Raw genomic sequence first — 27,066 nt, 5'->3', positions numbered from 1 at the left:
GGGTGGGAGGAGAAATTCTATGCAAGAGCAACCCCTAATTGCATGTACTGTGTCCAGCAGATTTCAAGGTGAGATCAGAAGTCCCTTGTGACATGGGGTATTTTTGATATTCAAGTGATATCTTCAAAGGGAAAATGACTTATTTAAAAGTGATGACATGGGGATGGGAATGGTAAAATTTCATAGAAACAGAAAAACAGGATTTTGGGAAATTCAGTATAACCATGAAGAGGTTTGGGTTCTACCTGGTATTTTGCTTGTCTGGGGAATTAGAGGATGAAAGATTGGGAAAGGAGAGGAATACTGGGGTGTATGAAATGAATTGGTTTTGTTATAAACTGTTGGAAGTTTTTAATGAAGATTGCGGAGAAGACTTAGAAATAATTGTTCACAATACAGTGGCCCACAGAATCAGTTTTCATAATAGTTTCATCAGTACCCTCTTTACTGTTAACATACTGGACAATCTGATGATATACTTCCAGTTTCCCCCTATTTTGCAGCTTCTGAGATGACAGTGGCATCGAGTAAGACTGTCTTACTTTCTCCTCCCACAGGCAGCCACAACTTGAAAGTGACTGAGTTCTTTCATTCGTGTGGCAAACTCTGAGAACTTACATAGTTTACCAAAGTCTATATCTGATTTTCTTGAATAGCCAAGGCATGGAACAGAGGTGTAGGTGCAAATCGGGGTTGTCAGCTTGGTTGGCTAGTTCTCTTTAGGCCACATGACTCCAGGGCAAGAGGAAGAGCTACACTAGTGGCTAGGTTCCCACCTAGATACTAGGCTAGGGCAAATCTTGGATTGCCCATCCAGTATAGAGGTTGGCTCTTTGCTTACAGCCCGCATGGCTTTCTCCCTGCATAGAGTTTAATGATCAGTCATGTGGTCATACTGAAAAAAAAAAAAAAAAAAAAGTTTCTAGATGTTTCATTGGTTGCAGAGTTCTAAAGTTCTAACATCCTAAGATAATCCATGCTGTTTAAGTCTAGTGTTTCATCAACCTAGAATTCTCTAGGTGAAAGTGCTTTGGAACCATTTGTAAAGGGAGTGGACATCCAAATTTTTCTACCTAAAAAGATGAATAATATAACCTAGACTTCTCTTGGATTTCACCATAGGAAGTATAAAAAGAGAAAAGAGCCTAGAACTGAGAATTTAGAGCCATTTGTTTATACATCACAGATTTTCCATTGAGTTATTTATCATTTAGATGTTCGGTTGATTTTAAAACTTGCCAGGGCAATGAGTGCATAAAAGCACTCATTTTAGAGGTGTATCTGCGTGGGTTGAATAGCATTAGTAATTTTTCACTGTAAGAAGCAGCTAAAGATTATAAACCATGTCACCTGTAGCCAGCTTTGCAGCTGTATACTATATGTTTGACAAAAGCATTGAATTAATGTTACCTGATATGAAAATTAGCAAGAGCTGTACTTGGTCTGTGTTGAGGAGAAAGTAACACACAACAGGTTCTAGTAAGTTCATTGATTGCTTAACCATACCAAGACAACACTTGGACTATGTTTCAATTTGTAGCTGACTTATTTTTTAGTGGGAGGAGTCATTAACAAGTTAACTGAAGCATTTGGAGTGAGATAAAATGATTAGCTCAGGAGATAGAATTTATAACAAGTTTTTGTTTAATTGAGATATAGTTTGCATACAGGGAAATGCAGAGATCTTAAGTATAAAGTTTATAAGCTTTGAAGTTCCCACTGTGGCACAGTGGGTTGATTATCTGGCTTGTCTCTGTGGAGGCACTGGTTTGATCTTCAGCCTAGCTTAAGGATCTGTCATTGCTGCAGCTGTGGCTTAGGTTGCAGGTCTGGTCTGGATTCAGTCCCTGACCTGGGAACTTTCATGTGCCATGGGGGCAGCCGAAAAGAAAAAAAGTTTATAAATTTTAATAAATACATATGACTGCATAGTTTTCCTTCTCACAACTGTTCTGGTTTCTCTTACCATAGATTAGTTTTGTCTGGGAAACAGGTAATAGTTTTTAAGTTGATAAAAGGGAAAACACCAAAGATGAAGTTGAACACTTGCTGCTTGAACTCTATAAGGCTTTGGGAATTTTTTTTTCCCCATGAGTGTCATAGTTAATCAAAAACTTTAGTTGAACAACTGTCAACTGTCACTCAGACTGCTTTAACCTTAAAGAAATTGTAATGGATATGAAGTTGGCTCCTTGCGGGGGATGCTGGCTAACGTGGCAGGATCCCTCATTGTATGATGTTCTTGATTTTCACTGCTGTCAGGTCTCTCTCAATGTCTTCTTTGGAAAGCCTGGCCCCTGGTTTGAAGATTGTGAGCTGGATGGTGATAAGAACTCCATATTCCATGATGTTGATGGCTCTGTGACAGGATACAAGGATGCTTACGTGGGAAGAATCGACAACTACCTGATCCGCCATCCAAGCTGTGTTAACGTTACCAAGTGGAATGCAGTGGTGTGCAGTGGGAACTACGCCCAGGTAGGCCAGACAGAGCACATTGCAATGCCTGATTCCTTCCCGGCTCCTGACAGCATTGCTTCTGTGAGAAGTACTCTTCAGCTCTTTGGGACACTTGATACTTTCCAAAGCATGACTTTTTTTTTAGAAAAAGAAAGAAAGAAATTCATTAGGAATCATAGACTTGTAGAATTTTATTTAAAATTTCCCCATTCCAAACCACTTCAAAAGTGGAAAAGAGAGTCCAAGAGAAGTAAGATGATTTTCCCTTGGTTAAATATGGTTGGGATATAGCTGGGGTGAGAATTCGTTTTTCCTGGGTCTTGGGCCAGATTTGTTTCTGTGCTACAGCTATGCGTCCTGAGAGGGGTTTTATATTCTTTGCTTCTAGGGTTACTATCTCGATTTTGTCTCCAAATTACAGAATTTGACTTGTGAGGCAAAACACTAGTAGGTCACATGGAAAGTGAGATGTTCTCAGAAACAGAGCTAGGAATTCTAAATGAGTGGACTCCAAGGAAATTCTGGATTATGGTATAATAGTTATGAAAACATGAAGGGGATAATGTAGATTGGGAGACACTTCTTTAAAAACATGAAGCTAGTGTGCATTTATTAACTGGATGCCCAATATAAGAGAATGGACCAATTTGAGTGGTAGTATGTTTTGTTTTGTTTTTGTCTTTTAGGGCCATACCCGTGGCATATGGAGGTTCCCAGCCTAGGGGTGAATCAGAGCTGTAGCTGCTGGCCTGTGCCAGAGCCACAGCAATGTGGGATCTGAGCTGCGTCTGCAACCTACATCACAGTTCATGGCAGTGCCAGATCCCTAACCCACTGAGCAAGGACAGGGATTGAACCCGCGTCCTCATGGATGCTAGTCCGGTTCATTAACCACTGAATCACGATGGGAACTCCCGGGTGGTAGTATGTTAAGAGCGCAGATGCTGGAGCCATACTGCCTGGGTTTGAATCCTGTCTTTGTTACTTCCTTAAATATGAGATGAGTAAGTTAACTACTTTCTGCTTGTGTGCAACAAGGATTGTGTTAGATCTTCTCAGTGTGTGGCTTTTGTGAAGATAGAATGTTTGTGAGTATTGGTAAAGCATTTCACCCATAGCCTGGCACATAGTGAAGCACTTGCTGCAACTAGTATTATTTGAGGAGTGGGGCTCTAAGTCACAAAGATGATTTTAATAGTGATATTTGGATGAACGGAAGATTACAGACTATAGGTATCAGTTACCCAGAATTTTGAAGAGAGCAGAGTTTTATTCCCATATTTTAAACAATTAAATTGTCCTCTTTAATAGGCCATTAATAGATGTCAGTGGAGTTAAAAGAATAAAGGAAAAGAATATTTAGAGCATGGTGAGGAGAATTAGAGGAAGTGCAAGATATTTTCCAAGGCAAATTGGGCTCTGATAGTCTCAAAGGCAGGAAAGAAGGCTCCCTTGTTGATGTTGCTAAGTGCTCTGATTTGTAGGGTGGGTTCTTCTTGGCGAAGGACCAGTTCTGTGATGTAGCCCTTCTGCTGAGCTCTGGCTACTTTGCCCATCAAGGGTGTGTTTGTTGCTCCTGATTTCCAACTTCTTGAGCCCCTGAGTTGTATATTGTTTCTGCCATCTAAGTCTTCTATAGTGGGAGCTTCTTGGAGCAGGCTTCTTTACTACCTTTCAGGTTTTGAATCATGACTGTTAAAGGATGCTATGATTCTTAATTAAAAAAAAAAACTTTAAAAAGATTCTTATCAATAGACAAGACAAAGGGCTTAAGAGGGATAAAGATGAGAGAGATTTTTCTGGTTTACTTTAATGCAGTATTAACTTCTTTGTTGTGGGGTTTCTCATTCCCATGGGAGATGTGGGAGTCATATTTGCCTAAGTTCTGGGAAGGACGGGGAAATGATGGAGAATTAATTATAGCAAAATAAAGAAGAAAAGAATGTGTTTGAAAATGATTTCTTTTTCCATTCATTTTATTCCTAACCAGAATTGCTCTCTAAAATTAAGTTGATCCATTAATACCTAGGACGATGTGGAAATTCTAGAACTGAAATAGTACAAAAATAAAAAGCTTTTAGAATTCCTTTGTGGCAGAGGGGGTTAAGTATCCACCATTGTCACTGCAGCTGTTGGGGTTGCTGCCGCTTCGATGAGGGTTTGATCCCTGGCCCAGGAACTTCCGCATGCCACAGACATGGCCAAAAAATAAATAAATAAATAAAAACTTTTAATTTTTCAATAGCTATAGTTTTAGTTAAATTGCTGGCCATGTGCATTCAAAGGTGCATGTGTCTGTCTGTCTTAAAGTAATATGTGCTTACTAATGAAAACTTTATATTTTACTATAAATGTCTAAATTTTTTGGATTTTTAATGTATTTGCGAATATAAACCTGATACTTCTATCTTACAAAGCAAATTGGTAATTCTATTTTTATTTGAAGATAAAGAAAGAAATAAGTTGTCTAATACTGCCTAGGAGGCTCTAGGAGTGGTAGGACAGAAATTTTCTCCTGAGAATTTGGAATTTGGACCAAGAGCCCAGATGTACACCTATTTGTTGTTCCTTGGGTAATGTATAATACTGTATGTTTTTAGCAAAAGATAAAAGCAGCTGAATCTCCAGATAGAATAATCATTATTTAACCATTTGTAAATATATTTTAATGGGATATCTACTCTTTGCTGACCCAAGGGATAAAGGTGCTCAGGAAGAAAGGTGTAACATAAGGAGAATGTAACATCTTCAAATCCTTCTTGGATTTGGAAGAAGGCAGGATGTGAATGTGTATGTGCATGTGTGTTCTTTTTTTTTTTTTTTTTTTGGTCTTTTTGCCATTTCTTGGGCCGCTCCTGCGGCATATGGAGGTTCCCAGGCTAGGGGTCAAATCGGAGCTGTAGCCACCAGCCTACGCCAGAGCCACAGCAACGCGGGATCCGAGCCGCGTCTGCAACCTACACCACAGCTCACGGCAACGCCGGATCGTTAACCCACTGAGCAAGGGCAGGGACTGAACCCGCAACCTCATGGTTCCTAGTCGGATTCATTAACCACTGCGCCACGACGGGAACTCCATGTGTTCTATTATATACATAACCTCAATGTAACCTCTTATATAGTGAAATATAAGTCAAATATAAACATTTAAATAATAAATATGTAATATATTAAATATATATATAACCTCTTATATAGTGAAATATGTCAAATATAAACATTTAAATAAATATATAATATATTAAATATATGTATTTAAATGAAGATGATCAGTAGTATCAAAATATATACTTCCTATCTTTATTTTAATCTTTAAGTGGTGTAATAGAGAGGAGTATTATATTGAAATAGTAAAGAAGTAGTGTGGATTAAATGCAATACTCTGCAAATGTTCTAATACTTCTGGAGAATTCTGTTTCAGGACACTGATTTGTTTTAGAAAATTCTTTTGAGATTTGTTCTTTGGAGGATACATTTGGGGAAGATTTTGTTTTGGCACAGCATGGGGCTCAAATGCCACTGGAATAAATTCAGGACTTTCAAATTTGCCTCAGCTTAATATGCTTTTTCCAGTTTTTACAGAATGCTTTATAACTTTTTTTTTTAAATGGGTGAAAAAAATGTCTTCTTGTGCTGATGTAGGTCATCGAAAATTGAAAGCCAAAAAACTCAAAGATGTTTCGAATTTCCATCTCTTGTTTCAGAGGAAAGTCTTTCAAATATGACTAGAGGGTATCAGTTTTCACATTCATTTACTAATTTTTTTATATGTGTGTACTTCAGATTGAGCAGTTTCTTTGACAAGCTGTGTAAACCACAGAGGTTTTATATTCTGATGAATAAGCTGGCCTGTTGTGGAAGAGATGATGAAGATTTTGGCTCGCAGAAGGCATGGTCTGTTTTTACCATTTCAGTTCAAGCAGGCTTCACTGCAAGTGGAGTGTAGGATTAAGTTGGCTACTACTCATTTAGTCTGGCACAGAGCATAGAATGTCTCTTTCGAAAGTAGAGGCACTTGGCTTTGTGCTAGAAATGTTTTGTTTAGCTATCAAAATTTTCATTCTCTTCTCTTTTATTCTTAACTACTTTTTGAAGGTCTATGTGCAGACATGGAGCACTCAGAATCTGACTATGACCATCACACGAGATGAGTATCCAGCCTACCCTATGGTGCTCCGGGGAATTAATCAGAAGGCAACCTTTCCACAGTACCAGCCTGTGATCATGCTGGAGAAGGGCTATACCATCCACTGGAATGGACCAGCCCCGAGGACTGCTTTTCTGTACCTCATAAACTTCAACAAGTATGCTTCTATTACTGTTATTTCAAATAGTTACGCAAGTAGTAACTCAGTGGAAAAAAATAATAACCTGTCTCCTCTGTAGCAAGTAAAGAATGCCAATTTCATGTACTTGTTCTTCCCGTGGAGATGCTGTATATGTTATGTTGATAGAATTAAGAGGTCATATAAATTGAATCCTGTCTTTTAAAAGTATGTCTTTTTCTCTGCAGTCAAGGTATTGTGTGCAGAAAGCCATTTAACAGTAGATTCTAATACAGTCTGCTGAACACTTTAATTCCCCATAGCTGGAATGGGAAGGAATTTTATTTAGTGTTGCAACTGAGCACTTGGTTACCCAGAAAGTAAAAAGATTTTTGAGGCCAAAAATTTTTTGACAGAAGAGAGTGGTATGATTGATTAATAATGTCAGCAGTGGGCAAGAGATGGAAGAATTTTTTCATGAATGCCAGCTATTTGCCGCCCCTGCCTGCATGTGAAAGCATCTTTCTGTCCTTTTTTTATTTCTCACTTGTTTGCCCTAATGATATTACTTGCAATTAAGGGCTTACTTTTTACATTAATTTATTCAAGTGTTTACTGTGTGCCAGTTGATAAAAATATGACTAAGAGAAATACTTGCCCTTCAGGAGCTCACAGTATTCGGGTAGAACAAAATTTAGGTAAATTGATAATCCAGTACTATTTTCAGCGGACAAAGGATAAGAGCAGTTATTCTGCCTAAGGGAGTTGGGCCAGGATGCCCTGAAGAAGTGATACTAGGTGACCACTTTTGTTACCAAAGCAGTAGAGTTGGGAAAGGGCTAGTTCTGCTCAGGGACTGATGGATTGAGTGTGATGGGAGCATCAGTCAGGGGAGGAGACAAAAGATGACCAGAAACGACAGTAGGGACATTTGGAAGTGTGCGATGTTTAACCCATGAGACTCCGTGAAACTGCTCAGATATGTACCTGGAAGGTTTGTTTTCCCAGTGGGAAAGCTTGACTTGTCAGAACTCTCTTAAAATACTCAATTGGAGTTCCCGTGGTGGCTCAGTGGTTAACGAATCGACTAGGAACCATCAGGTTGCAGGCTCAATCCTTGGCCTCACTCAATAGATTAAGGATCCAGCATTGCCGTGAGCTGTGGTATAGGTCTCAGATGTGGCTCGGATCCCGAGTTGCTGCGGCTCTGGCATAGGCCAGTGGCTACAGCTCAGATTAGACCCCTGGCCTGGGAACCTCCATATTTGCCACGGGCGAGGCCCTAGAAAAGACAAAAAGATAAAAAAAAAAAAAACAACCCAGAAAACACCTCAATTGATATTAGTAGAAATGGACATACAACACATAGGAATTAAGACATACAAGTGTTATGTTATGCATATAGGAATACAACTGTTTTCCTATAATACTTGCTGCTCCTTGTCTGTGTCCTTGCCAGTAAATCACACCTGCACCTACTGAGTCAACCAAGTTCCCAATCCCAGGAGTCATCCTTGACTCTTTTCCCTCATCTCTCCATCCTATCAGTGACCAACCCCTGTTGTTTCTTTCTCCTTAATGTTGTTCAAATCTCTCCACTTCTTTCCATCCTCACTACTTGTGAATGAGTTCAGGTATTTGCCAGTCCTGCAAATTATCATTATCATCTCCTGCCTGGATCCCTGTAGCAGCCTCCTCACCTCTAAGCCTCAGTCTACAATGTGTCAAGGATGTGGTTTCTAAAAGCCTGTCTGATGTTATCAGGCCCATCGGTAAGCTGCAGAGAAGTCGGTGAAAGAACAAAAGATTGTCAGAGAGGATGGAGGAGATATGGCAGAGTGATCAGCAGCCCCCAAATTTCTTTCTGACAGGTTATGAATCTGAGGCAAGATCTTACAGTCAAATGGTATGCAGGGTTCTAAACCAGGCATAACTTTTGAATAGGTACGGAGCAAGTGAAAACCTTTGACAGTGAACACAGGCTGAGCTGAGAAGTTTCAACAGTCCACATGGGCTTGAAATTCAGTCATACTTTCCTTGTTTAATTATCTAAAAGTTTATAAACATTACATCATGGGTAGGGGCACAAGGAGGATATATATTTTTTTTTCCAAATTTAATATAATTATAGAGAGTTCATGGATTTTGTCATAGTGGCACTTTTGAAAATAATAGTTTAAAAGTTATAAAAGCTGTACTTACTCATTAAACAAAATAAGGAAAATTTAGAAAAATATGAAGAAAATTGCAGTAACCTAAATCTTTCTAATCAAAGTGAGGCATTATTAAAATTTGTAGGGTTCTGTCTCCACCCTCAAGTAGTCTCTGAGCATATAAATATACCAACATTTATTTAACTAACTCCATTCTCCATGAACATTTAGATTGTTTTCCTCCTGTCCTTCCCCACCCTTTGCTGTTAGAAATAATACTGAATAAAACATCTTATATATTTTTGATGTGTATTTCTAATTCCTCAGAGGGATTACTAGATGAAACCCTGTGTGAACAATTTTAAGGCCTTATCGCATATTATTTTAAAATTCTTTAGAGGAATTCCTGCTGTGGCCTAAAGGATCACTGGGACACAGGTTCGATCCCTGGCCCAGCACAGTGGGTTAAGGATCTGGCATTGCTGCAGCTGCAGCATGGGTCATAACTGCAGCTTGGGTCCAGCCCCTGGCCTGGGAACTCCATATATGCTGTGAGGTGGTCAAAAAAAAAAAAATCTTTTGTATGACTAAAGAATTCTCTAAGTGGGCAGTGGTAATCGTTGTACATACAACTTTGTGAATGTACTTAATGCCCCTAAACTGTAAGGTTTAAAATGGCTAAAATGAAGTTACCACATACATATTTTACCACAATCAAAGAATACCCCCCCAAAGCAAATGATAAAAGAGGGGAAAATATTTTTAATGGCTTTCAAAAATATTAATTTTGTATCTCAGGACATTAGGTAGGAAAAAACACTATGGCAGTCTGGTAATAATGGATCAAATACTTTAAAAATGCACAAATTGTTAAATCTAGCAATTTTACCACTAGGAATTTATACCAATGTAATTATAAAATATAGAAATGTATTTATGAAGGAAAAAGTCTTTGGAAAGATTTTACTGGTATATACTTTTACTATCAAGCTATTAGTGTTTTTTTTCCAACTTAGTACACCCATATCCAGCCATCCTAATTTTTTTGTCTGCTTGCCATATATATTTTATCCAACTCCTATTTGTATTCCCTGAAGTCCTATTGAAGCCAAGGATTTTTTGTAAGCCATAAAACTATAAATATATTAGTGAGAGAAATTGGGGTCACATATGGAGGGTGATTTGTTAGGATGTTAGGGTTCGGGACTTTTATTGTTAGCGGCTTGATAAATAGCAGAAATTTAAGGAGGAGATCATGGCTAGAATTTATATATGTTCCAATACTCAAAAGATACTCAAACATGAATTTGTGTTTTTATTGTCTCTCCTTTATAGGAATGACTGGATTCGAGTTGGCCTCTGCTATCCGTCCAACACAAGTTTTCAGGTTACCTTTGGCTTTTTACAGCGGCATAATGGCTCATTATCCAAAATGGAAGACTATGAGCCTGTGCATTCGCTGGAAGAATTGCAGAGGAAGCAGTCTGAAAGGAAATTCTATTTTGACTCCAGCACAGGGTAATTTGGGGCAACCAGTGAATGAGAATTATTGCTATTTGTCCTTAATGGTGAAATTACTAGTTCTTCAGTGTAGCTAAGAATAGGCTGTGATGTGATGGCTGTTTAGAAAGCAGCTGATGCGAGTAATTCTCTGCTCATCACTATTAGAGGTTTAGAGGAGAACTAGGATGGCTTGTAATTATAGTTGGCAGTAGGAATCAAGTGAAGATGTTTGCTGTATACCTATTAAGGCAATTTAGAGAGAGAAATTATCCTTGTCAATAAAGAACCCATAGGCCCAAATGAAAATTAAAATAATTCTTTCCATAACAACTCTTAAGAGGATTATTTCCATATGATGTAGTGAAATTTCATTTTTCTCTCCCTTTAAGGCTATCTCTCAAGCTGACCTTGAGTTTTAAAAAAAAATCACTGTGTAACCGTGGCATATTTGGTTTCAACTTCCTCTAGGCTTTGTCTTTCCATTTTTAAATTATAATCCTGTTCACCTGGGGTCCTGTTGGCTTTGTTTGCTTTTATCCCGTTACAATCTCTCAGCCTTTGGGTTATGGTAGGCTCGATCTCCTGTACTCTTCCAGAAAGTAGCATGCTCCTTCAATATCCATTCCTTAAGCTGACATTTGTATTCTGTGCCATTGTCAAGATACTAATGTAAATACGATGTATTTCTTCTGCAAATTCACAGTCCATTAAAGGATGCAGGCGTGTAAAACAAATAATTAGAGGGTAAAAGGTTTAAATCCTGTAAGTCCTATAGAGTGCCTTTGAGGTAATCCAGAAGTTCAGCCTTGGGTGGCAGTGACAACTCAAGAGGGTGACACTGGGGCTTAACTCTTGAGGAAAAGTAGGAGGAGATGGGTAAGGTGTTCTAAGAACATTGTGCATACGTGCATGGGGGCATGAAGAACATGGCATGGCATGTTTGGGGAAAAGACAAAATTTCAGACTAAGGAGAAGAGTGGTAAGGTTGACTGTCAGGGAAAGAGGCTGGGGGTCAGTCAAGTGGTTTGTTAGCCTTTGGAGAAGATGCAACTCATTTGCCCTCCAGGGCCAGTCCAGTAGCCAGTGTGATCAGCTTTAGTCTTTTCTTGCCATAATTATCTTTGATTTTTTTCAACTTCTGATTAAACTTGTCATCCTAGTTGGGCTTTTATTCTATAGACGATAGAACTTCCACATTACCAGTTGATTTTCCGCAGAAATAAATGGAACATCCAAATTTGTAAGGACAGTCCAGTGATCACAAATGAATGATTAATTGTGTAAAAAGATGGGAAATATTTCTTCATTTGGGTATTTCTAGAACCTTTCAGCCTTTGAGGTTCAAATTCTTTTAAACTGTTTATATTGATGATTTTAATTATATATCAAAAGATCCATTTCTAATCAAGTCCCTGTCATTCCTTATGTATATGTTAAAATTACTGGATACTGAAATAATGGCTGGTTTTCACCTCATGATTCAATTTTACATTGTTCATTGATCTCATGTCAAAATGTGAACTCTTGAACTCCAGTAATCAATCACATTTGATCAAGTCCTTTTTAGAATCTTGACTTCCTTTGGTTTAGAAGGTCTAGGTTTGCTGACACACATTGGACTGCTGCCTGGAATTTACTTTTCCATTCATCTTGGCAGTAGGAGGAGAATTCAGAATGGGTGGGACTGTTCATTTCATTTAATTTTGGCTAAAGTACAGACAGAAGGACCCCAGGCCCATCTGCTCTAAGTAAACATCATAGGAATTGATTTGAGACTATATCTTGGTCTTAACCAAACAATTTCACAGTTGCTGTTTTTATTATCCCAATTCTGTGCCTTAAACCAAAATAGTTTATAAACCAAAAGAAAGGAGGAGAATAAACCACAGCAATTTACTGAATCTTAAACTCAACGCAAGTATAAAGTTTTCCAAGGAATTTTTGAATCAAGCCAAATTCCATCCTCCCAGGTTACCTATTGAACTAATTCAAACCAGAAATCAACTTTGATACTGTCTATAATGACTGAGTCAAGTTATCAAAATATTTTCTAAAGTGGTATTGCATTTGACTTAGAACCATAGGAGGATAGAAAGGAAAAAGAAACAACCTTATTAGTTGTGTAATTTATTTTTCTTTTTTAAAAAAGTTAACTTTATTGGAAGAATATCCTTTGGGGGCATGAGTTAATTTGAGGAATTTTTGTAAGTTTTTGGAAGTCAGTCTAACACTCAGTGGATCGGTTTCTGTTCTGTGCAGGTTACTGTTTTTGTATCTCAAAGCCAAAAGCCACAGGGATGGTCACAGTTACTGTTCATCTCAGGGATGTGAAAGAGTCAAGATCCAGGCAACAACAGACTCAAAAGACATTAGTAACTGCATGGCCAAAGCATATCCCCGGTATTACAGAAAGCCATCAGTACTCAAGCCAATGCCATCCATGCTCAAGGGACCCTGTCAAGGCTGCGGGACTCGTCAGGTAAATAAGGAGTAAAAGTAGGGTGTGGTGCAGGAGAAAAAGTCAAAAAGTTTCTGTGCAACAGGAATATTTCTTTTTCTAAAACATCTGTGCTGCCAAATGATAAATATTGCTTGGTTTTCTCCTGAATTTTGGCCCATTTTAGAATGTGATGCTAAGAAGAAGCAAACCAGTCCAAATTTATAATAAAAATACCTTCCCTCTGTGATATATCAGTTTACCCTGAATGATTATGAATTTAGTGGTTGTTATTCATTACAGTACTGCTGTCAGGTTTACATGTCAGTGACGTCAAAAAAATACTTTGTATGGATTAGCAGTGAGATCCTGCTGTGTAGCACTGGGAACTATGCCTAGTCACTTATGATGGAGCACGATAATGTGAGAAAATAGAATGTGTACATGTATGTGTATCTGGGTCACCATGCTGTACAGTAGAAAAAAAATTGTATTGGGGAAGAAACAATTAAAAAAATTAATAAAAAAATTAACTACATAACAACAACAAAAAATAACTGTATAACATTTCACTGTATGTTAGGTATGGTATATTTTTGACTTCTTTCATGTCAGATAAACTGCTTCTTTTTCCTCTACGCACGTAAAATCCTTGGTTTAATTTTCCCCCATAAAACCTTGTAGATGGTGCAAAAAAAATACTTTGTGAGTTCTCATTGTGGCTCAGTGGTAATGAATTGGACTAGTATCCACAAGGATACAGGTTTGATCCCTGGCCTCGCTCATTGGGTTAAGGATCTGGCATTGCCATGAGCTGTGGTGTAGGTTGCAGATGTGGCTTGGATCCTGTGTTGCTGTGGCTATGGCATAGACTGGCAGCTACAGCTCTGATTCGACCCTAGCCTGGGAACTTCCATATGCTGCAGGTGGAGCTCTAAAAGGATAAAAACCCAAACAAAATGGAACTTTCTCTTGGCAGTGTGAAATTTTTCAGAAAATGCATTCATGAGAATTGTTTCCTTTAAGATGAAAAGCCGCTCTTGATTTGAAGCATGTACTCTTGTGTTTACCTATAATTAAAAGTACAAACTGACTTTGGTTAGAAGTGAAGTTTTCCTTATGACATATTTTAATGAGATGGTCTCCTTTGAGGTCCTGAAAAAACATGTCAATGAAAGTATATCCAAAGAATGAGCTAAAATCAGGCATGGGGTTTCTGAAAGAAGTCGACCAATTCTAGGTGAAAAAGTATAGAGTTAATATTGCCTGAATTAATATTTAATCTTTATACAAACAAATATGAGTCAAGGAAAATGGTTCTCAAGTTGTAGTCCCCAGTCCAGTAGCATCAGCATCACCTGGGAACTTGTGAAAAAGTTCTAAATCTTGGGTCCCACCCTAGTTCTACTGAGTTGGAAACTCCAGGGGTGGAGTTTAGCAGTCTGTGCTTTAACAAGCCCTGCAGTTGATTTGGTACATGTTCACATTTTTTTTTTTTGGCTGCACTTGTGGCATGTGGAAGTTCCCAGGTCAGGGATCAAACCATTATTGCAGCAGCCACCCAAGCTGCTGCAGTGACTTCCAGGTCCTTAACCCACTGTGCCACAAGGGAACTCCCATGTTCACATTTGACTTTCACTGGCCTAGAGGATTTTTTTTTTTTTTTAAGTCCCTATTGGAGTTCACTTGTGGTGCAGTGGGTTAAGGATCTGGCATTGTTGCTGCAGTGGCTCAGGTCTCTGCCCTGGCCTGGGAACTTCCACATGCTATGCATGCAGCCAAAAAAAAAAAAAAAAAAAAAAAAAGTCCTTATTGCCACATTTCTATCTATTTAATAAGGAGAAGACCTCTAAATCTTTTCATTTCTTATTCTAAGTGATTTGAGAAAACAAAAATTCTTCCATCGTACGAGTTCTTTATTTCTAATTTTTCTTGTTTCTGTCCATTGGTGGCAGTAAAAATGGGAAAGGAAGAGAGATTTTGTTTCCTATTATGATATATGAAAAGTGGGTTTTTTTGTTTTGTTTTGTTTTGTCTTTTTGCCTTTTCTAGGGCCGCTTCCTGAGGCATATGGAGGTTCCCAAGCCAGGGGTCCAGTCAGAGCTGTAGTAGCTGGCCTACACCACAGCCACAGCAACATGGGATCTGAGCCACGTCTGCAACCCACACCACAGTTCATGGCAACGCCGGATCCTTAACCCACTGAGCAAGGCCAGGGATCGAACCTGCAACCCCATATCTCTCAGTAGGATTCATTAACCACTGTGCCACGATGGGAACTCCTGAAAAGTAGTTTTTTGATGGCAACTCACTATCACAGTCTTGGTCTCTCATACCCTTGAGCTGTGTTTATTTTTCAGTTCAGCTAAACCAACCAACCAACCAACCAAAAAAATAATAAACCAGATACATGAAGAAGTTTATATGAATCTTTGCCTATCCCATGTAATATTTTGACTATTAAAGTGAAAATTTTCAAATAGTCTTTGTGGGAAAGTAAATTTTCTAGTCTAATTCTCAACTTGAATTTGTTAAGGAAGTCCTTTGTTACTGGAAAGACCTCAGGTAATTTGTAATTATTATAAGAAATACTATGAAGTAATTTAATTGTCTTCAGAACTATTCTGGGCCTATCTTGATAAATGGTTCCATGCATTGATGTTTAGCATTCTTTTTTTCTTTGGGCATAAAAGATCAGAATTTATTTATGTAAAATGTATTGATGATTGAGTTGGCAGTTGCAAAGTATTTGAAGCATCTGAGGACATCATTTTTATTGGAAATTTGAGGGGAATTTTTGTTTTCAATGTCAAAAACACATGTATATTAGGAATAGGTAGGAAAACTCACATTAATTTTTGGCTTCAGATCTAAGACTTCAAAGAAATTTCGAGCATCTGGATGCTTAATAACACAATTATTTGTTCTTGCCATGATTATTTGCTCTTGTTGGCATGGATTTATAAGGACATAAACTTTTAAATACTAAGTTATATGAAGAGTTAAGAGTAGTTTTGAATAAGAGAGCCTTTAGGGAGGACATGGGTGGTAGGGTTTGGAGTTGGGAGTGATTTAGAATAGAAGGAAAATGGGAACAGTGTTTTTTTTGGGAGGAAACAGCATCTGCAAAGCAAGATGGCGGAAGAGAAGGTGAAACATTTGTGGGAAAGTGAGGGAAGTTCCCTGCAGATTGAATTTGATAGAACAGAGAAATAGGGGCCTGTGTCTGAGACATGGCTCTGTTTGTGGAACATTTTGCAGGTCATTGAGTGGACCTAGAGATTATCATACCAAGTGAAGTAAGTCAGATAGAGAAAGACAAATATCATACAATATCACTTATATGTGGAATCTTAAAAAAAAGATACAAAGGAACTTACAAAACAAAAATAGATTCATAGACGTAGAAAACATACTTACAGTTACCAAAGAGGATAGCAGGGGATGGGGGGAGATAAATTAGGATTTGGGGATTAAAATATACATACTATATATAGAATAGATGAACAATAAGGACCTACTGTATAGCACAGGAAATTATATTCCATATTGGGTAATAAACTATAATGGAAAAAAATCTGAAAAAGAATAGATTTTAAAAAGAAAAGAGTTCCCGTTGTGGCTCAGTGGATAATGAATCTGACTAGCATCCATGAGAATGCAGGTTTGATCCCTGGCCTTGCTCAGTGGGATAAGGATCTGGCGTTGCCGTGAACTGTGGTGTAGGTCATAGACATGGCTCAGATCCCACATTGCTGTGGCTCTGGCATAGGCTGGCGGCTGCAGCTCCAATTGGACCCCTAGCCCGGGAATCTCCATATGCCGTGGGTGTGGCCCTAAAAAGACACACACACACACACACACACACACACACAAAATTAAAAACAAAAAAACAAAAAAAAGCTGGGATTGCTTCCAGAAAATGAGCAGTATACACTTCTCATTAATATGAGAAGCCTGAATCAAAAGATGGAATTTCATGTCATGAAATATGTACCAAAAGTTCAGAAAAGAAAGAAAACCACTTACTGGCTTTGGTATAATTGAGTATTTTGGAAGAAGATGCTGTTGACATAGATATGGAACTTCTTTCCCATCTAGGTGGTGTTTACCAGTGATCCTCATAAAAGCTACCTCCCTGTGCAATTCTGGTCACCCAGTCAAGCACAGACTCAGAATGGAGACCTGTCTGTTATTTCTGTAAGTACCATCTGGCGTGTACGCTCTCATAGCTTCTCATGTCTATATTTTATCCTGGTAATGTGAATTCTTTCTGTCAATATTCATTTGTTTATAATCACATTTTTATTATTGGTGGCAAGCAATACAATGGAGATATAAATACCTCCTAAACATTCACATTTTAAAATACATTAAATAGATTTATTAAAAATCTTTTCTCAGTTGACTATTGATTACTTTTAGGTGAGTGTTAAAATTGTTCAGGTGACCCAGATTTCATTTCTGTAGGAGAAGGGCATTTTTGGTTTAAAAAAAAAAAAAAATTGCCCTATGGAGTTCCCTTATGGTACAGTGTGTTAAGGACTGGTGTCACGGCAGTGACTCAAGTCATTGCCGTGGCACCAGTTCAACCCCTGGTCTGGGAACTTCCACATGCCATGGGCATGGCCAGAAAACATTGCCATCATCAGTATGTGGAAAATTTGTGCTTACCTTGGTTTTTGAAAATCTCCTTGGCTATTTATTTATTTTTTATTTTTTGTATTTTTGCCATTTCTTGGGCCGCTCCCGCGGAGGTTCCCAGGCTAGGAGTCGAATCGGAGCTGTAGCCGCTGGCCTGTGCCAGAGCTACAGCAACACAGGATCCGAGCCAAGTCTGCAACCTACACCACAGCAATGCTGGATCCTTAACCCACTGAGCAAGGGCAGGAATCGAACCTGCAACCTCATGGTTCCTAGTCAGATTCGTTAACCACTGAGCCATGACAGGAATTCCCCTCCTTGGCTTTTTAATATTAAAGTTTTCTGGCTGCCACTTTTTCAGATGAGGAAAATGAAGATGTGAAGTGTTAGTTGTCTTTTTAAATACGTTAATGGAAGTATAAATAAGCCTTAGACTCAGTGTCAATACTGGAATTTGGGCTAAGAGCCAAACTAGTCAGTGGTAACCAGCTCTAGGCATGTGACCTGTCCAAAATTGAGCTGACCTAAGTACCTCTATATAAAGGGCACTTTGAGTAGGAGGCCTCTTGTTTCCAATTGATATCCAGCCAGGGCCTGTGCTCAGTTCATGGAGTCTCCTTAGGAGCTTGTTTTTTTTTTTTGTTTGTTTGTTTTTGTTTTTTTTTTTGGTTTTTTTTTTTGTTTTTTTGTCTTTTTTTGCTATTTATTGGGCTGTTCCCACGGCATATGGAGGTTCCCAGGCTAGGGGTCCAATCGGAGCTGTAGCTGCCGGCCTACGCCAGAGCCACAGCAACGCAGGATCCGAGCTGCATCTGCAGCCTACACCACAGCTCACAGCAACGCCAGATCGTTAACCCACTGAGCAAGGGCAGGGACCGAACCTGCAACCTCATGGTTCCTAGTCGAATTCGTTAACCACTGCGCCACAACGGGAACTCCCAGGAGCTTGGTTTTTAAAGTGGTGGACAACACATTCACTCATATCTACATTTAAGTGGACAAAATTAAATATTAATTTTGTAATTAATTTTGTAATCTTACGCTTTTGTTTTTCTTTCCCTGTCTCTTTTATTGCATTAAGATACACATAACATAAAATTGATCAGCCTAACCTTTTGTTAAGTGTGTAGTTCAGTGGTATGAAATACATTCTAATTATTATGCAACCATCACCATCCATCGCCAGAACTTAACTCTGCATTAAGAACTTTTTAACAATTCTGAATTAAAAACATCCCTATTTAAGGGAAGAGGGTGAAATGGGGAGTTATTAATGAACAGGCATAAAGTTTCAGTTGAGTAAAATGTGTAAACTCTCAAAATATGCTGTACAGCATTGTCCCTAGAGTCAATAATAATGAATTATTCACTTTTAAAATGTTTAAGAGAGTGGATCTCATATTAGTGTTCTTAACCACAATTAGAAAAGGAGGGATGGAGTTCCAGTTGTAGCTCAGTGGTAACAAACCTGATGAGTATCCATGAAAGTGCAGGTTTGATCCCTGGCCTTGCTCAGTGGATTAAGGATCTGGCATTGCTGTAAGCTGTGGTGTAGGTCACAGACTCTGCTCAGATCCCATGTTACTGTGGCTGTGGTATAGGCCAGCACCTGCAGCTCCAATTCAACCCTAGCCTGGGAACTTCCATATGCCACAGCTGTGGCTCTAAAAAAAAAAAAAAAAAAAAAATACAAAAAGGAAGGGAGCAAGGGAGGAGGGAAGATCCCTATTAAATGTAACTAAAAGATTTTCTCAAGTATATATTTATATCTGCTGCCCTGTGTTAGCACTTCTCCATCTTGTAGTATGTTTGTGATGTAGTTTGGTAGGAAGATTGTTAGCTCAACATCTTAAGGCAGTCAGCTGCATGAAGAACTCAATCCCAGCCTGCTAGCATGCTGGTGGGTGTCCATTGCAAAGGGAAGCAAGTAGCTGCTGAGTCTCTCTGCATTATCAGCTCACTAGATAATTAAAGATCTTGGTTTTATTTTTGTTTTTTCTTTCTTTCTAGGGCCGCACCTGCAGCATATGGAGGTTCCCAGGCTAGGGGTTGAATCGGAGCTGCAGCTGCTGGCCTACACCACAGCCACAGCAATGCAGGATCCAAGCCATGTCTGCGACCTATACCACAGCTCCTGGCAATGCTGGATCTTTAACCCACTGAGCAAGGCCAGGGATCCCCGCAACCTCATGGATCCTAGTTGGATTCGTTAATGGCTGAGCCATGAAGGGAACTCCTTAAAGAAGACATTGTTTGATTCCACTGCTGCACATTGGGTGCTTGGAACCCTAGAGGAGGTCACAGAGGATTGTGTTTTGTCACATTTACCTCCTCTACTTTTTCTGAAGAGTCTTTTCTGGACATGGCCTTGCTTTAGTTTATATCAAATGTTTTGTGTTTCCTTTTAAGCAACAGGTTTTGGGGGGTATTTTTCAAGAGGACAGTTTGAGTGTGTTGATTATTTATTATACATACATTTTTTCAAATGTATCTCAGTTCTAAGTGTGCAGATTTTTTATTTTTTATTTTTTATTATTTTTTATTTTTTGTCTTTTTGCTGTTTCTTGGGCCGCTCCTGCGGCATATGAAGGTCCCAGGCTTGGGGTCCAGTCGGAGCTGCAGCCACAGGCCTATGCCAGAGCCAGAGCAACACAGGATCCGAGCTGTGTCTGCAACCTACACCACAGCTCACGGCAACGCCGGATCGTCAACCCACTGAGCAAGGGCAGGGACCCGCAACCTCATGGTTCCTAGTCGGATTCGTTAACCACTACGCCATGACGGGAACTCTCCAGATTTTTTAAAATAAGAGAATCACTCTCAGTCTTTCTAAATATAAAATGGCACTTTACATCAGGCACTTTTAGAATTACTCTCTGGACTAGAGCAACTTAAATACAGACAGGAAGTCATTTTGAATTCCTGTGAGATCATTAGCAATTAGAATTTCAATATAACTTCTCCAAGCAAGGACAGGTGTAATGATGAGAGCGTCTCTCCTTTGTTAACCTTTAACATAGTTTGTAGTTTTACACATTTTAAACAGAAATAGTACCTATGGTTTAAATTACTTGTAAATCATTTTTCAGCTTCATAAATTTTTTTCCTTCCTTTTTGGTTAAGGAATTAATGATATATGGATGTATCTCGAATTCCTTTTTCTTGAAAAGGTCTCGAGTCATTAGTTTAAAGAGGATGACTGGAAATTTCAGCTCACAGTAATTGTGAACAAGATATAGTAGTACCCTGTGGCTTAAATCCTGGTAAAATTACTATTTTTTCATTTTGATTTTAAAGGAGAACTATATATGGAACAAAGGAGATGAAGCAGGCTGGCTCCTCTGATGTTCCAAACCTAAACTCTCCTGGGGGTTTATGTGGGTTAAGGAGTGATATCTATCTAAAATGCCTTGGTTGGAGCTTCTTATTCAATCAATAAAGATCAGTCAAGGCAAGAGCCTACAACATAGGCCCAGTTTCAAAGGTTGGCAGAAGAAGAGTACATGGAATATGCAGTCTGAATTTTGGAGTTATAATCTGATTCACGGGTTTAGAAGACAGAGGAAAAGGGGCTGGAAAGACAAGTCATCCTGGAGATACTGAAATGATGATGACAGCAGAAGACACTCTTGTATTCTCAGATCAACGGCACCAACTTCACCTTCCAAGGGGCGGGCATCTTCCTCCTGATTGTGGATGCCTGCAGTGTTCCTTTCTGCTTGATGGGAAAAAAACTTTTCTCTCTCAAGGACGCCAGTCGCATGGAAGAGTACTTCAAAACAGGTATCCCTCCAAGGTAAGTGAAGCTTGCTCTGTCAGAGGGATAAGGTAGCTTAAAGATGACACCCAGTTAACTCTGAGCTCTGGTTTGTCTGCCTGCCCTTTTATTCTAGACATTTAGGACTCTTGAAAGATAGTCATTCCTTCCCAGTCTCAGGTTGATGCCTGTGTGGTCTAAGCTGCTTATCTATCATTGATAAGTGAGCATTCGGATGTTAGAAAGGTTTGCAGATGATGGGAAGGCTCTTGGAAGGAGAAAACCTTAAAATAAATTTGGGAACAATTTTATTCCACTTTTTAGTATTAAGTTGACCTCCATTGTCCCCAACTTGCTCAGAAGGCTCATCACCATTTTAAAACAATTTTATAGTCATTTTTGCCTTTGCAGCCATCTGTCCCACTGATGAACCCTTGGACAGCATTGTGCTATGACTGGTATAGGAGGTCATTACCTGGGTTACTGGGAAGTGACTAGAAATGAGTAAATTGATTTTTTTTCTTTTTTAAATTAAAAATTATTTTTCATTTTTTTCCCTTTCCTTTCTTTCTCTCTTTGTTTTGTTCTTTTTATCTTTTTCTATTTGTGGCGTGTGTGTGTGTGTGTGTGTGTGTGTGTGTGTGTGTGTGTGTGTGTGTGTGTGTGTAGTGGGGGGGGAGTGAAGTAAATTGATTTTTAAGTGGATGAGTGTACAGTTTCTCTTTTAAAAGGCCTGATTCATTTTTCTTTGTTGGTCTCTGAACAAAGGTGTACAGGAGAGAAACTTTTCTTTTTTTGTGTTGGGCAGATACTGCCTGGAGCCAAGAAGATGAATTTAGTCTCCTTTCTGCCCTCTTGTTTTAGCTGCAGACATAGGTTTACACACAGGCCTTCATTTCATAAAGCCGCTAAAGGAGGGACAAGGATTCTCAGGGAGCAACGGCTGGTCTAGCTTTTGAATCATCGTCAGTTGATCTCTTATGCTCTTAAAGATTTTTCCTGCTATTGAGAATACACACACTCACTCCACTTAAACCAGTCTAGATATGAGTATCACCCCAAATGTTGAGGGCAACACAGTTGCCTTGCAAGGCACCTTATAGATTTAAGAATTAAAACCAATATATGAAAAAGTCACATAGAAAGGAGACATAGTATTTTGAGATACAGGTAGCACTCTGTTTCTTGATCTGGATGCTGGGTACTCGAGTGTGTTTAGTTTGCAAAAATTAGTGTGCTGTACAGTTAGGAATACTATTCTGCATGTTGCATCTGACAACAAAGTGTTAAGAAGTTATGGGGCAACTTGCAATGCCTTCCAGGGAACCCGGACATGTTGGGATGGGAGTGGGTAACGGGGAAACTGTAAGTGATCTCATGGAACTAGCGGAGTAGTTCTGACCCACTGAAGAAAGTCAGACCTGCAGGATTGCTATGAATCAGACCTCTGATCTGACTCTGAATTGTCACCACTGCTTTGGAAAGACTTCAACAAAGAACCCATGCCAACCTAACACTTAAGAATCTAACTAGAAATATCAAGACCCACATTAAACAAATAAATACTTTACTAAAGGATATACAGTAAGAATTGAATAAAAGGAGAGACTTTCCCTGTCTCTAGATGGAAAAATTAATACTATAAACATGTCACTGTATCTAAATTAAAGTGTAAACTTAACACATTTCCGTCAGTGTCCCGATAGGTTACTTTTCTCTTGTATTTGACAGTTACTAATGAAGTTCATCTGGAAGAATAAATGTGGGAGAATAATAAAAAATTTCTAAACAAATTCCAATAATACAAGGAGCTTATTTTATCTGATATTAAAATAAACCATGAAGCCGTAGTAACTAAGCTGCCATAGTATTGGCAGAGGAGAGGGAGATCAGTAGAGAATCCACAAACAGATCTGAATATATGTGTTGTTATAATAAAAATGACAGTTTAAACCAAATCATGGGGAACAGATTTTGTTTTTTTAGAATTGGTATTTATCCATTTATTTAATAAATAGATAGCAGAACATAAGATAAATAGAGCATCTGAAGGTAACAAAACCAAGCTCTCCTGTTAAAATAGTTTGTTTCATGAAAGAGCTGTGTCCTAAGCCATTCACTCAGTCAGCTGACCAAAGTGAACTGATCTAAATGCTTTTGATTTCCTCTACATTTAGAGACCCCTTGTAATAGCCACTCAAGTTCTAGGTGGGGCAGGAAAGTGGGCACTTGCAACAGCAGGAATGAAAAAGCATGTGGGATGTTTTTTCCTTGATTTTTGAGTTCTGCACTTTATTATATTTGGTTCAGAAAGGTACTCAATAAATACATGCTTAATTATTGATATTTGCTCTGATTTTCTAACTTTTACAGGTCAGTTGTCCTGTTGAGCACACGAGGAGAGATCGCACAGTTCAATATTTCAGATTCATTAGTACCTCTGGGATTAGCCAAACCAGCCCATCTTTATAACAATGGTTTGTATTTGTATTCTTCTCTGAAGCTCTTAGGAGACCAGCACCATCAGCCTTCTTATGGTGGAGTGTGGCTACCAGACTGTTTTCATAGGCTTGTTTGGCTGGGGTGGGTATCATGAAGATAATTTCTAAATCAGGAGACAGTGTTAGAGGAAGTGTGTTGGGATGTGGTTTGTTATTTGGGGTAAGACGTGGGTGGTAAGAGTTCATTGTCTAACATAGGAAGTATAGTTACATTTGTTTGTTTTTCTGTTTAATAGCCATCTTTTATTTCTCTCACCTTTGTCTCACCTCCCAAATTACTTGACTGGAACTAGTAGAGGTACAAATTGAACTTTTTTTTTATTTTTTTTTTTTTAGGGAGTACCATATTTTTGGGATTCAGTGGAAACTTTAAACCGTCATGGACTAAGCTATTTACCAGTCCTGCTGGACAGGGCCTCGGGCTGCTCGAACAATTTATACCTTTGCAGCTGGACGAATATGGTTGTCGCAGGGCTGGCACTGTCCGCCGAAGAGACCTGGAGCTGTTGAAGCAAACTTCAAAAGCACATTAGAGAGTGACTGTAACTTAAGTGCTGGGGGGAAAAAATGTGAACTAACTTATTTAATTTATGGCATTTTAGAATGACACTGTTAACCCAATGGAACCATTTCCCTGTTTGATTCAGAAAGGGGAGAAAAGAGTTTAAAAGTGATGTGATTGCTTGAATACCAGCTCACGCACCTTCTAGTTGTACACAATGTTCAAGAATTTATTTGTATTTGTTAGGCTGGTATAATTCAGAGAGCAGTTATTCCTTAACTCCCACCCTGTGTTTTGTAGTGACCATAAGCAGTGCTTCACCTTTTGAATACTGGGATGTTGTGTGGGGAGGTGGGGGTTTTGAAAGTCAGCCTGAGTCCTTGGGAGGACCAGCTCTTGTAGCACCTTGGATACTTGAAGTCTAATGCTCAGTTGTATCGTTGACTTTGGGTCAGCAATTGACCTGGGTGGCTGGCATATTCTCTAATGCCCTGGGCCCTGGTTCTGGACAGCCTTTGAGGGTTTTATATGATAATGAATGATAGAGTTTTAAGTGGCAACTCAGGCCCAGCTCATGCCCTTTTTTGCCTGGACATGTGCTATTTTTATTCATTTGTATCTTGATTCCTTCTAAGGGTTCATCTTTCAAACAGGAATTATATTGGGACAAAAGGGCTTTTAGGGGTTAGACATGCCTTTAATCTGTGACCATTGGGCAAAAATTTGACCTGCACCAGGGTCTGAGGTTGGTGGGACCATTTTTGCAGCTTTAATCCTTAGCCTGTTTTGACTGTACATTTGTATTTAAAATGCAGAGCTGAACTAAATATTTACATTTTTTAAAGAGAGAATCAGGCCTTTTTCCTAAACTTATGTTGTTTCAACTTGCACAAAGGAAGTCTCTTCTTGGAGTTGCTCCTACACCCAGCTTCTTTGTTGTTGCTTTTGTGTGTGGATTTTTTTTCCCCCCAAGTTTTTCTGCTCACTCACCTCGCAGGATAACTGCAGAAAGTTTAATGATACCCCGAAGTACTGCACTCGGGAAGAAAAAAAGGAGAGCCTTTTAAGGGCCAAATCATGGAGGGAATATAAAGAAACAAACCTCTTTATATAGCCTTAGAGTCTGAAACTCTTCAGTTGTTAGAGCCAATACAAAAAGACCCTGCAATTCCCTATTTTTCTCCCCACTGGGTGCATGCATCACCTGCTAGTGAGGATTGCATATGGTAGAAGGAGATTGCTGCAACAGCCTGAGATGTCACCACACCAAGAGGAAAGAAGCATTGAAATGCCTTTACCTTTTCCTAAACCCACAGTGCATGAAGTGTAGCAGAAGGATGACCACAGTGAGATAGGACAGAGCATGTTCAGGCTGACTTTGGCAATGAGAACAGACAAATTCACTTTTCTCGACAAGAGCAGTGGTTAATGGCCTGTCCTTTAGTGTCTAAGAGAAACTGCAGAGCAGCTCTGTGACTTACTTTACAAAATATGCTACCTCAAAGTGCTACCGATAAACCTTTCTAACTGTAAGTGCTCTTGCTAAGGGCACATGTCTTAATCAAAGTTTAGGTTTTTTGGATTTTGGTTTTTTTTTTTTTTTTTTTTGTATATTGATGAATGAGATCTTACCTATTAAATATATTATTGGATCATGGTTCCTCAAGGTTATTAAAGTTTGTGTGTGTGTGTTTTTTACGACAAATATCTTTTATGTGTGTTTTTTAGAATTTGGATCTTTAAAGATTTGGAGAGGATATGTAAGTTCTAAGGCACTCAGTTTTTCTGATTTATATGTTAATGATCAGGGCCTAAGTTAAATAAATAAAAATATGTGTGCATGTATTTTTTATATATGTGTATGACTCTGTTTATCTGGCAAGCAGTCAATTGGTCAGTCATTTTTCATTTCATATCCCAGCTGTAAGAAGCTATGAGTGGGAAGGGAAACTCATCCATGAAGTAGATTTTGTAAGATTAAAGTAAGCTTCAGAAGGCCAGAACCTCTCCAATACAGAGGTTCTCAACCTTGGCTGCAGTTTGGAGTCACCTGGGGAGCTTTAAAAACTATGAGGCCCTAGGCCTCACCCTTCAGCCCCTACATTCAGATTTAATTGGTGTGGGGTGCAGCCTGGGCATGGATTTTTTTTCAAAGCTCTCTGGGTAATGCTTATAACATGTAGCCAGATTTAGGAACCACTGCAGTAACATAATAGTCCCACTGTTCAACTTCAGTCTATGATTTTTTTTTTTAGGGATGAAAACAAAATTACAAGTATCTACTATATTTATTTGGGATTCCTGTATTACAGAACTTTCAGCCATAAACAAAGCATTTCACTATTGTCTCCTTTTAACAGATCTTTCAAATACAGTGAGTTAGTCTTTGATCACCTCAAATTGTTAAATTGGCTATTGAAGCTGATATACACATTTCAGGAAATTAGGAGCTGGCAATCTGTTTTATTTCTACTGAGAAAATATATTCAAAGGTGATTTATAAGTTCATAAGCATTTTCCATCAGGTGAGGCAATTGGTTGAGCTCCAGAAACGTGGCTTCTACAAATCAGCCAGCTGATGAGAAACACAGTTCCGTCTCCTATGTTGACAGACTTGGGTTCTAAGTCTTTTTCCTGTGAGATTTCAGCCTCTCCACCTGAGTCAGCCTGCCATATGTTATCTTCAGAGGCTGGAAGAGAGTGTTTGTGAGAAGATGAAAGGCAGACTCATGGTTTTGTAGAATATGACTCCAAAGCAGCCACTAAGCTAATGTTTATACCTGGAGTAGGGGAGTGGGGAGGTATTTATGACTCCTCTGTCTCCAGCTCCATCAGAGGAGAACA

The 27,066-nt window shown here is 38.9% G+C and overlaps 1 protein-coding gene across 4 annotated transcripts in view; it reads left to right on the top strand.

Moving 5' to 3' along the window:
* TMEM2 (transmembrane protein 2) overlaps window positions 1–26,074 on the top strand; it is an 81,504-nt gene extending 55,430 nt beyond the window's left edge. For 3 of the 4 annotated variants that reach the window (XM_021064792.1, XM_021064787.1, XM_021064799.1), the window contains exons 17-24: window positions 2,263–2,478; window positions 6,556–6,764; window positions 10,214–10,396; window positions 12,641–12,860; window positions 16,920–17,018; window positions 21,104–21,258; window positions 23,593–23,696; window positions 24,057–26,074. In XM_021064792.1, coding sequence (XP_020920451.1) covers window positions 2,263–2,478; window positions 6,556–6,764; window positions 10,214–10,396; window positions 12,641–12,860; window positions 16,920–17,018; window positions 21,104–21,258; window positions 23,593–23,696; window positions 24,057–24,253 — 1,383 coding nt within the window. In that variant the 3' untranslated portion in view covers window positions 24,254–26,074. The other variant, XM_021064806.1, reaches the window with a different exon arrangement.

The sequence above is a fragment of the Sus scrofa genome, chromosome 1 (assembly GCF_000003025.6).
Source record: "Sus scrofa isolate TJ Tabasco breed Duroc chromosome 1, Sscrofa11.1, whole genome shotgun sequence".
NCBI classification, from domain to species: domain Eukaryota; kingdom Metazoa; phylum Chordata; class Mammalia; order Artiodactyla; family Suidae; genus Sus; species Sus scrofa.
This window is presented reverse-complemented; position numbering and strand designations above follow the sequence as displayed.